At 50.3% G+C, this 12257-nt stretch overlaps 1 protein-coding gene across 3 annotated transcripts in view; it reads right to left on the bottom strand.

The window, feature by feature from the left end:
- Window positions 1-12257, bottom strand: part of Itgb2 (integrin subunit beta 2) — a 49634-nt gene that overhangs the window by 20728 nt on the left and 16649 nt on the right. For 2 of the 3 annotated variants that reach the window (XM_076917147.1, XM_034524401.2), the window contains exons 2-4: window positions 3789-3849; window positions 3348-3439; window positions 197-377 (exon numbers count right to left, since the gene is read on the bottom strand). In XM_076917147.1, coding sequence (XP_076773262.1) covers window positions 197-377; window positions 3348-3439; window positions 3789-3846 — 331 coding nt within the window. In that variant the 5' untranslated portion in view covers window positions 3847-3849. Of the gene's footprint in view, window positions 1-196; window positions 378-3347; window positions 3440-3788; window positions 3850-5470; window positions 5558-12257 lie in introns of those variants that run through there. The other variant, XM_076917148.1, reaches the window with a different exon arrangement.

Here is a 12257-nt window from a genome sequence, read left to right as displayed (position 1 = left end):
ATGGCAAGCCCTTTTACCCGCCAAGCCCTTTCATTGGTTCGGGCGCTCAGATTTTGGTGGTGAGAGGTTTCATCACCCAGACTGCTTCACTGCCCAACCCAGAGACACGCACCATCTGTTAGCCCTGATGGTAGCACAGGCTGAGCTCACAGATGCATTGTAGACCTGGTCCAACCCAACCGGGTCCCATACCTACCTGGTCTCAAATAAAGATTCACTTTCTGTGGAGATAGCTGCTGGCGTTGCCCCCGTTGGTCCAACAGGGGATCAGCAATGCTCCTGGGATCCATTATATCATCGGCTGGACAACCCTTCAGCAGCAGCTGTGCCCGTGTGTCACAGCGCAAGGAGTCCGGCTCTCCTGGTCCAGTGAAGTTCTAGAGGAGGGGTCTGAGGTCAGGCAGACGGCACAGAGCTAAAGAAGAGTGGGACCCGGCCCTGTTTCCTTCTTACCTGCCCTCGGAACTTCAGTTAGATGTCCCTGTGGGACGCGGTAGTCATCTAGGGAAGACAGGACTCCCAGAGAGCCTAGGTCTCCCTGAGAGCTCTGGGTTTCCAGAAGCATAGACTATATAAACCCTTCTCTATCATTTGAGTACTGACTCCATCAGCAAAGATGTGGGGGTCCTCTACCTCCAGCCAAAATGCTGGTCATCATGCTTGAGCTTGAACATCAGCCAGAACTTTCTAGCCCTTTCTCAACAGGACCTTTGTCTCAGGGAGATGCCGTCTCCCAAAGGTGATCAATCTCCTTAGGCTTATGTGACAGCCCTTGCCTCAGCTGGGCAGAGCTTGGGGTCAAGTCTTTCCCAGTTCATAGGGAAACAAGTTGGTGAGGAGACTGGAGAGGCCAGAGCACCTCCATCTTGGTAACCATGTCCCTTCAAAGACCCCATGGATCTGACATGGAAGTATTTGGTTGTTCTTGGTCCTGAACTGGGGTCTGTTGCATCCAAAGAAGGTCTGGCTCAACCTCAAGGTACTGGAAAGCACCAGGGACTGCCTGTTTGCTCACAGAAAGTAAACCCAGAAGAAGAGCAACCCAGAAATGCAGTAGACACTACCTCCCGAGTGCCTCCGCTCTGCATTGGCTTTTCAGAGCCCCATGTTAAGTTCTCAAGAAACACAAGCAATCAGCAAGAAGCAAGAATAGAGGGAAGAGAAGTTAACTGGTAATCCACATAGGACTAGTGGTCTGGCTGTTCATTTCCGATGAGCAAAAGGTCTCAAGAGGAAGAGAGAAACGCCAGCCCATTCGAGAGTGGCTTGTCCAAGGCTTGGACCACAGCCCTCAGTCACAGGATAGAGGTTACAACATCAGGCCTCTCTGCTCTGGAGCTTTGCCTATGGTGGGGGTGGTGTTTGCTGGAGACAAAAGCCAAAAGCCTTGTGGGATGGAGAAGATGAGGAGAGTCGCAGAGAATGCTGGGAGCCCACTTATCATGAAGGTTTAGGAGTGTTTTTTAACTCTAACTCTTGGGTCAGGGGAAGGGAGGCCAGAGTACTGTTAGCACAGCTGGTCAGTCCAGAGTAAGAAAATTCTCAGAACAAAACAAAATGACAAGAAAGCTCATATAAGTGGTACTCAGGGCAGCTTAGAGGGGTCCGGTGGCCAGATATGGACAGGTTGAACATCAGATTGGGAAAATTAATAGTCATAAACTATTGACCAGAATTAAGACCTGCAGATTTACCAATGGAAGTAGGGTCTGGTGAGAGAGTAAGAGCAAGAGGGAGAGGGAGAATGAGAGAGAGAGAGAGAGAGAGAGAGAGAGAACTATTTAATAACCACATTAGAAATGGAGCCTGCCTGCGTCTCCAGTAGACAGACTGCAAGGTCACAGATGTAGTTTACTGGAGGTATCCAGCCTGATAGCACCTCACAGGTGGTCCTGTCACTCACTATGAGGGGACACAGAAAGTGAGGAGAAACCTGGAAGATGGCACCTCAGGAAACACCACTAGCACAGGGACATAGGGACCACATGTGCACAGCAGATGTCATCACTGCCTGGTGTCCCTGGTGTACACTGGAGTTGAACCAGAGGACACATTGGGCTGGAGGCACCGAGGGATGTTCTACACTGGTGGCTCCTCTCACCCTAAAATGACAAGGATGAGAAGAGGAAGAAAGCTGGGAATGTTCTGGAACTAAGGAGAGTAAAGAGGCATCTTGTGTGACCTGAGACTACACCAGCAAGGAAAAATGTGAAAATCTGTCACATTGGGTTGAGCCTGTTCAATCTTCCAAGCTTGATAACAGAATCAAACTCAGCCCATGTGAACACACACACACACACACACACACACACAATGATGGTGGCCAGGGTTGACTATCAACCTGACATGATCAGAAATCACCCAGCCTCTGGGCCCACTAGTGAGGAATATCATTGATTAGACTCATTGAAGTGGGAAGACCTCCCCCACGTGGGTGGGTTTGGGTTCTCCAGTGAACAGCATTGAGAAAGGCAGTCGAACGTGAACATTCAGCACTTTGCTTCCTGATTGTGGATGAGAAGTGGCTAGCTGCCACACACCCCTGCCGCCCTGGACTCCCCACCATGACAGAGACTGTAATCTCTGACCATGAGCCACAGTGAACCCTATCTTCCTTAAGTTGCTCTTGGCAGGGTATTTTTACGATAGCAACAGAAAAGTAACTAAGACAGTACTTTTTTATTTTTTTTGAGACAAGGTTTCTCTGTGTAGCCCTGGCTGTCCTGGAACTCACTCTGTAGACCAGGCTGGCCTCGAACTCAGAAATCCGCCTGCCTCTGCCTCCCAAGTGCTGGGATTAAAGGCGTGCTCCACCACCGCCTGGTGACAGTACAATTTTTATCAAAACGCACTTCCTGGTTTTTGTAAGCTAATACCTTATTCTCAAAGATCTATGGAGAAAGAAACACAGAGGCTGCCTGTCTGGGGCTTCCACCGGGAAGAATTAGGTAACTGAGGAGAAAGAGTAATGTGTGTGTTTCCCTGTGTGGTCAGCAGCCTGAGGACCCTGGTGTGATAAAGATTTAGTCCCAGGGGAGGAGGGCAGGTGGACCAAGAGACTGTGATTCAAAGATGAAAAGTCTCCACCATGCCGGACTGTGGGCCTTCGTCTCCCTCTGCTCTCGACTCATATTGTGACACCGAACTGTCCCTTCCTATGTACCTGGGGTCAACTTGGGTTACCATGGTATATTGATATCCCATCTGGAAGCTTCTCTCCTGAGGCATTTCTGCTGGGTACTAAGGAGAATCTTCTGGTACCCCTGGCCTCAGAGAAGCAAAGGTTCCTACCCAAGCAGGTGGGAAAGGCAGTTTAGCGTCTATCAGGTGACCCACACAGCTCTTACCAGCTTCTGGCACCACGAGCAGTCAGGCCCCGACTGAATACATTCCCGGCAGCTGCTGACTTTGTACTTGGTGCACTCCTGGGACATGACGGCTGGGGAGACAGACAGGCTGAATGAAGGCCCTGCATCTACCATGATTCTCCTCAAGAGTTAATAGAGTACAAAGGACGAGACTCTGGGGAGGGTACAGCCTAGTGCCTACAGCCTTACCGGAGTCGGGGAAGGGCTCTGAGTCATGCCAATGGGACTCAAAGCAAAGCTCTAGAGAAAGTCAGACCCCGCCTCCTGCCCCATGGCAACCAAAACCATCCATGCCTGAGACTTTACTCCCAGAGGCTGGTCCTTCCCCAACCATCTGGGAACTTATGCCCAAAGAGATGTGAGGTGGGCCTGCTTGCTGGCAAGGAATGTCATGTGTAGCGACAGCTCCGCAGAACTCACCAGATCCTAGGAAGAGCAGTCCAGGGAGGGCAAGCAGCAGTGTGTGTGGGCCCAGCATGTCCTGTGGAGAGAAGAGCCAGATGACTCTAGGCTAATCACCTGAGGAGTTCCTCCTTGCTGTCCTACTGCCACAGGGTATGAGAATCAAGCAGGGCCAGCACAGATGTCACCCAGCTACCTCAGAGAGGGATGTGGGGGCCTGAATACTGACTGGCTCAGGTGGTCAAGTACCTGGAAAAGCAGGCCGCCAGCACACATACATACATACAGGGGTGGGGGGCTGAGGAATATAGATAGATAGATAGATAGATAGATAGATAGATAGATAGATAGATAGTTGCAAGAGATATTTAAAAAGCTTCATTCAATCTGGCTTTTCTTAATCAGCCGCCATGTTCCTGACTAGCCCAGGCCTGCGGCCTAGAGCAGCGGTGGCTTATCACCACTGCTCAGTTTATGCCATCTGTTCAGGCATATCAGGTAGCGCCCTGCCACCCATGAGACGCCAGCGTGGGAGATGGCTCTGCCAGTCTTCCACTCTATCCTCACAAAGCTGGTCTGTGCCCAGACCATCCCGCCAACCACGCGGGCCTGGTAGAAAATGAGACTCTAATGCTTAAAGATTAATCAAAGGCCTTATATGTTTGGTAATGCTCAATAACAATATGCCCATACAATTAGAGGTGTTTCCCAATTAGCTAACCTAGATATAAGTTGTTACCCAGGACAGCTCTCCCCACCTGCGTGGCTCTTCATCCTCCTACATCTCTGCCCTCTCTAGCTCCTCCTCTTCCTTTTCCTCTTCCTCTCCTTACTCCTCCCACCTTAGCTCCTCCTACAATAGATAGATAAATGATAGATACGGAGATAGAGATATATAGATATTATAGGTATAGAGATAGAGCTAGCTAGCTAGATTGAGATATAGAAATAGACAGACAGACAGACAGACAGATGGACAGACGGGCAGACAGACAGATATGCATGCCACACAGGCAGGCCCATCTCCATCCCATAAGTGCATCGGCCCACATTGTCCAGGGCTATGGCACCTGTACATTCAAAGTCCATAGTGAGCTTGGACCATGACCTGGTTGACCCAGACAGCAGAACTGGGCCCAGGCAGAGGCATGAACTTGGAGTTCTTGTGGGGCAGGACTGAGCTGGCTCACAGAGACTGCCTGTCTCTGGTTGTCTCAGGCACTCTTTGAAGCACTGACTTTATTCTTACCCTGGAGGAGCTACAGCTACAGTTCCTGTCCCAGCCAGGGAACAATAGGCTTCACAGAGCTCACTCTAAGCCTGGATTACCCTACTGCTGGCCACCTGCTGCCATGTCTCCATAACCAAGGGACCCATCTTGCTTGCTTACAATCCATAGCCTTGAAATAATGGAAGTTGGGGGGTGGGGGCTAGCTTGGGCTGAGCGTGCTGAGAGGCCTGGGTTGTGACCTCCTTCCTCACAGCTGGGCATTGGCAAGTACGGATTCTCCCGGAGCCTTGATGCCACCCTCCTTCCTCAGAATAGCCAGAGTGGCCAGGACTCAACCCACAGAGGCCTAGAATGTTCTGGGTGGGGTGGCCCCTGGGTCTGACTTCCTAAGACATGAGAAACTGTGGCAGGCAAGCCAGAAGAGATGCCAGCACCAGGGGCCGTGTTGACAGAAACGAAATCAACTTACTTCCCCACACCATGACCAGCTCCTCTGCAGGGCAAGGCTGAGCTACCAAGTATGCTGAGTGGAGATGGGGGGCAAGGTTGTCAGGTCTGTAACTCCAGTTCCAGGGGATCTGACACCCTCACACAGACATACATGCAGGCAGAACACCAATGCACATAAAATAAAAATAGATAAAATAGATAAATAGACCATCCATGGCTTTCCCTAAAACCCTGATGTATGGGGAAGAGAAAACCACAGTCTCCTGTCTAAAACCTGGAATATGATCATCAAGGCTGGCAATGGTCTGGGGGCTTGGGGAGGTCAGGCTTCATCCTAAGAATTCAAATTCTGTCACCCTAAGGTGCTATGGGTATCAGTAGCCAATCCCGCTGTGTGCTCACTTTCTGATGTCCCATCGTCCCCTGGTACAACATCGCTTGGTCAGCCTCTCACGGCTCAGTCCCATTATACAGTAGGTTTTCATTTTTGTTTCGTTTTTCTTTTCAGACACTGTCCCTTAAAAACTGTATATAAGATGTTCTTCTTCTTCTTTTTTTTTTTAGACCAGGCTGGCCTCGAACTCAGAGATCCGCCTGCCTCTGCCTCCCGAGTGCTGGGATCAAAGGTGTGTGCCACCATCGCCCAGCACCGCCCACCACCGCCCGGCACCGCCCACCACCGCCCGGCACCGCCCACCACCGCCCGGCACCGCCCACCATCGCCCAGCTGGCTGTATTTCTTAATGAACTTGCTTGGCATCAATCATCAGCTTGTGCGTGACCTCTTGACCTCAGATTTTCTACCTTCTTTATCTTCTTATCTCCCGACCTCTCCTGCCTTAGGATCTATCACTGAAGAACAATCTGCTGGCCCAGGGCTGCGCTCCAAAGGACAGGTTTGAATTTCAGTGTGTGACACTTTTAGGGCTGCTCTCTCCACTTAACCTGACAACCAGCAAAATGGCTGTCTGGTCACAGTAGCTCCCAGCTCCTTGGTTGGGGTCAAAAGGTAAGTAAAAATGCCCGGAGGTAGCATTTTTAATCCCAGCACTTGGGAGGCAGAGGCAGGCGGATTTCTGAGTTCGAGGCCAGCCTGGTCTACAGAGTGAGTTCCAGGACAGCCAGGGCTACACAGAGAAACCCTGTCTCAAAAAAAAAAAAAAAAAAAAAAAAAAAAAAATGCCCAGAGGTGGAAGATGTCCTCCTGGCTACCCAGCAGCTCTGCCATGTCCCCTCAATCTCCTGGACTTCACTGGGGCTTTTGGGATCTTCAGGCAAGTACCCTCACCAAGTCATGAGGTGCGACTTTATACAGAGGCCGTGCACCAGGGCCACCCTTGATCTCCACCATCTGCTTGGCGAGTGCTCTCGCAACCCAGGAAGTGGGGAAGATCCGCAGGCCCCTACCCTTGTGAGGCCTGAGTTGTCCTTCTCTGAGGATTCCCTTGGGGACTATGGCATCCCACAAAGGAGGGAATAAAGACTGGACTTCATGATGGATAAAGCATCTGGGTCCTGTGATGGGAAAGTATCTTCATCCTAACATGTCCCCAGGAAGGAGGAAATGCTCGTGGCAGAAGAGGAAACAAGAGTCAAAAGGTGATTTGGGCAGGGTGTGGTGACCGTGATCCTAGCACTGGGACCAGGAGTTCAAAGCCAGCTGGAGGTACATGAAACCTTCTCTCTCTCTCTCTCTCTCTCTCTCTCTCTCTCTCTCTCTCTCTCTCTCACACACACACACACACACACACACACACACACACACACACAAAGCAGGTGGTGATGTAAGAAAGTCAGCAGAGGCGGAGTGAGTGTAACAAAAGGCTGGTGGTGGGTGGCTTCCTGTCCCCAGTCAGAGCACACAAGGCGTCTGACTAAGAACAACACGAGATGGCATTGGTGAAGATTGACGAGCCCCAGGGTAGTTTGGGGGAGACCAGATGGAGTCCTAGGACCGCCCTTGTCTCAGGAAAACAAAAATAAAGGTCTGTGGTAATCGCAGGAGATCACAGTCTAGCCTTGAACTTTTTCACCAAAGCCCAGTGTCAAGATGGAGTCACTTCTGCCTTTTATACATTCACAAAAGAACGGGGGTGGGGAGGCAGGCAGATGGGTTCTAGGGTGTTGGACCTATTTGGAGGTCAAGTAGCTCCGGGCAGAGGACAAGGGACCAGGAACAGAGGAGCAGCTGGCTTCAGAACACTAGGTCTAGGATTCAGAGCTCTGGGCAGACGCAGGGACAAGGTTTGTTCCAGTTCCCTTTTTTTTTTGCTGTGATAAAATACTTTGACCACAAAGCAAGTTAGGGGAAGAAAGGTTATTTCAGCTTCTAGCTCACAGCCATCACTGAGGGAAGTCGGGGCAGGATGTCAAGCAGGAACTTGAAGTTAAAAGGATGGAGGAGCCCCACTTAATGGCTCACCCTCCCACAGGCTTACACTCAGCTGACTTTCTACATAGCCAGTGACCATCTGCCCAGAGACTGGCGCTCCACTCGGTGGGCTGGGCCCGCCTACAGCCATTAATCATCAAGACATTTCCCTACAGACATACCCACAGGACAGTCTGATCCAGAAAGTTCCTCAGTTGACTTAACGCTGTGTAAAATTGACAAAGCTAATTAAGACTAAGGGCTTATACGAACAGAAGGAGTAGCTGGGTTCCAGGAGCTCCAGGCAGACTTGGAACAAAAAGCCAAAGGGGTCAGAGGGAACACTGATTAGGGAGGATATTGATCTAGGCACTCAGAAACCCCCAGATCCTGCAATGGAAATTTCACAAGTGATGGAGAGACATGGTCACAGTGGTGCTTACGATTGGTGGAGTCCTGAGATACTGGGGGCTGCTGCTACTAGCCAAATGGAGTTAAATGAGACTACTTCCTAAAGCAATTTAAAAACACTGCAATAAGGTGGACATCGCAGGACAAGCATTTTAATGCCAGTGTTTGGGAGGCAGAAGCAAGTGGATCTCTGTGAGTTCAAGGCCAGCCTGGTCTACATAGTGAGTTCCAGGATAGTCATAACTAGAAAGTGAGACCCTTTCTTAAATAATACATACATACATACATACATACATACATACATACACATATGTGTGTTAAAATGAATAGGAAAACAATGCAATAAAAGTCTCAAGTCTTAGGGACTCAAAGCATCCTTACAGACATGTCAGTACACGGGAGGCATCCTGCTGTCTAAGGTGCTCTAATGTGACCCAGCCAGGACTCCAGGACTGCTGCTGCTGTGGTCACCTAAGAATGGGTAGAATGGTTGGGAGAGTGAATGTTGGTAAAACACTTGTGTAAGGACCCAGATTTCAACCCCAGAACACATGTCGTTTTAAAAACAAAATGAAAAACAGAAAGGAAGGAAGAGAGTATAAAAAGCAAACAGTAAGTTTCCTCTCTAAAAGAATCTGAGAAGCTAGCGGCAAACGGTGAGCCTCCCAGAGAAGTGTGGACTGTGAACTCAGAGAAGCATGGCCATTCAACAGGCAGAACACAGAGGTCCAGGGACGAGGGATATCCATCAGAACAGGGGGATAGCTGGAGTAGCTTTCAAACGAAGGTGGCGTAGCCATTTTGACATTCACGATGCCCACCCTGCGGGATCTGGGGCAGCAGAGGCACGGTATGGACAGCTGCTGGAGCAACTCATTCTCATTGTGAAAAATAAGCAAAAGGGGAAAAGGAAAAGCTATGGATCAAAATGCACCAGGTCTTCTGGGTAGCATCATCCCTGTGTCCTCAGGCTCCTCCATAGTCTGTATTTTCCAACTTTGTATCGTAATTGTTCACAGAGCAGTCTCAAAAGCTCTGGTGGACACACTATGGGAAATTGCTTCTCAAGGTCCCCAAAGATATTGATGTTTCTGTCCCCACTGCCAACAATCCTGAGGAGAGTTCCATCGCGACCTAGGGAAGAATGATGGTGACCTCACAGTGCTACGAGAACCTGCTCATCCGTCCTTTGCTTGCTAGCTGTAAGCACTTGCTGGTCTCTTCTGGGACATGGACTGGGGTATCCAGGCTACTCTCGGAGATTCACAGACTTCATTTTCCTGTGTCTTGCTACCTCCCCATCCCCCGCCCCATCATCTCCACCGAATTTCTGAATGTTCCAAAGCTCCTGTCGTTTCAAACAGCACCACAGGGCACAGTTGATGGCTTCCCCTGGGGCTGGCCATGAGCATCCTTAGATCCTGGAGCTCAGGGAGATCCCTGCTGACTGCTTAGATAAGAGGCTTCTGTCCACAGAAGCTTCCAAAAGCAGCAGCATTGGGGCCTTGAAGTCCCTACATCTCTCACTGGCCAGATCTGAGCATCACAGAGGCCTGGCATTCCCATAGCCATATCTCTTGCAGACAGGCCATAACCTGTTGCAATGAATCACTGATAGGGACCCTGTTATGGAAGGCCCACTAGGGTCAGGGCCAACTTCCGGAAGTGGACAGTTGTCCTCCAGAAACAGTAATGGAGATCACATCACTCACTGTATTCCTAATGGCAGATGGGCTAGCCTGTGTCTCTATTAACCGATGCCTGGCCTCAGTCTGTGGGTTTACCCCAAGAGGCCCAGCCTGTCACCTAGGCCACACGGCTAGGCACAGCTGCAAATAATGTGCACATCGGCTCTGCCCTAGAGCTGACACTTCTAGACCTAGGCCCAGCTGCACGGAGGCCACAGACAGGCCACTCTGTTTGCTCTCTTCTCAATGGAGGCAGAGGATCCTGCACAGGTAGCCCTCGTGTGTCTACGTGGTTGATCTACTGGGCCCCAACACTGGTTCTAACATGGGGCTGGGCATCACCTGCTGGGCAGGTGTTTTCCAAGATTAACCTCTGTGTCAGTAGACTCAACACAGTGGTTTTTCCTCCCATAGTGCACTGGGCCTTGTCCTATCAGATGAAGGACCTGCCTCATGTTGGTTCATTTCTGTGGAGAACCGTGAATCCTTTAGACCCTAAACGAAGGCCCAGCTTTCAGGGAGCTGCTGGGATGATGCTGCAAAATAGCATTGTGAGGCTGAGGTATGGCTTCCTGCTTAGCTCGTTTCTGAGGCAGCCAAAGTGCCAGTCTCTGCTCTATCAGCACCAAGGCGCGGTGGGTCCCAATGTTCTAAGACCCCACACAGACCATCTCAGGACTGGCTGCATGGGGATATCAGTGTTCACGGGGATTCAGGAGAGACCCAGCAGAAGGCAGCCCTTCAGGTTCTCACTCCAATGTTGGCTGCCTTGATGCCAGGGGGGTGAATAGCCCAGATGCTGTGTTTTCCAAGGAGGGAGAAGGCTGTCAGGGCACACGTCCTGCATGGTCCAGGACCTCTACAAACCATCCAGCTCTTCACCAAGGAGCCACTTTCTGGGTGATGACGGGGTGACCTGACCCCAGATTTATGATAAGGACTCTGGCTGTGCCACAGGCTTGCTCTGCTATAGGAGAAGGTCCTAAATAAAGGACTATAAGACCCCTCTTAAAGTTTTAAGCAAATCCTATCAGACCAACCATGTGCAGGAACCATATGCAGAGGCAAAGCCTGGTATAAATGTAACTTTTATTTGCCTGATGTAATTGTCATCTCAGAGGCTTACTGCTTCAGTCGGCTAACCCAGGCCTAGTCCTGGATGCTTCCAACCTTCATATAATCTATCAAGGCCTAGGATGTTTTCAGCCTTTGAGACTTGCCGCTGAGTAAGTTCAACCCCTTCCTAGTTCTTTCTGAATTCTAGCTGGGTGATTCAACTCAGCTGTTGTGGCTCAAACTCCTCTCCAGGCTGACTGATTCAATCAGACTGCTCCCCGTTTCTTCTGAATTGCTCTGTTTGGCCTCAAACTAACTCTAGCAATCTGGTCTGATCTTCTGGCTCCTTCTCATTCTCTGGCTCATTCTTTCTTCACTTGTGCCTAGCTTGTTCTCCCTCTGCAGCCTGTCTTTGTACAACTCTCCTGGTAAAAACTGCCTCCTCCTCTTCCTCCTCCTCTTCCTCTTATTCTTCTTCCTTTTCCTCCTCCTTGTCCTCCTCTTCCTCCTCCTCTTCCTCCTCCTCCTTGTCCTCCTCTTCCTCCTCCTCCTTGTCCTCCTCTTCCTCCTCCTTGTCCCCCTCTTATTCTTCCTCCTCTTCCTCCTCCTCCTCCTCCTCCTCTTCCTCCTCCTCCTCCTTGTCTTCCTCCTCTTCCTTCTCCCCCCCCCCCAAAGTAGCTTCTCTTTCCCCTCTCTTCTTGTGCGAGTTGGGCAGATCCTATTCTGTCAAATCTTTCTCTGATTCGTCACTTTGTCTGTCATTCAATTAGACACCATTTTCACACATGGGTGCTTCCTTCTACAAGCTAACTTTATCTTCACTGTTTGGGATTAAAAATGTGGACTAAGGGCACGTCTATATTCCAGCCAGAGGGATTAACAGTGCGTGCTAAGGGGGCCACACCACAAGTAGAACCCCTTTTCATCCTTTGGTAAATAATGCAATCTTGGGGTTCACAGTGTGATCAGATGGCCTGCCTAGACTTCAGGTAGCAGAGCTATCTGCTTTAGGGAAACAGCAGGACTTGGCAGCCAAAGGGCTCTAGCCATTTGGTGTACCTGGGCCACCTGTCTCTGCTGGGCTACAATCTCCCAATATAGAAGTGTCACACAGACCCCCTCCACAGGGCCTGGGATTCACTCAGACATGTGGGGTCTGAGAGGAAACTAACACTTCCCTTTGAGGTTCCATTTATGCAGAAAAGAATGGAGACTGGACACAGCCAGTACTGGCTTGGCTGCCTGGGGGTATCTCTCGAACATCCCCCAAGGTTGTCCAA

This window comes from Arvicanthis niloticus, chromosome 20, assembly GCF_011762505.2.
Source record: "Arvicanthis niloticus isolate mArvNil1 chromosome 20, mArvNil1.pat.X, whole genome shotgun sequence".
Classification (NCBI taxonomy): domain Eukaryota; kingdom Metazoa; phylum Chordata; class Mammalia; order Rodentia; family Muridae; genus Arvicanthis; species Arvicanthis niloticus.
This window is presented reverse-complemented; position numbering and strand designations above follow the sequence as displayed.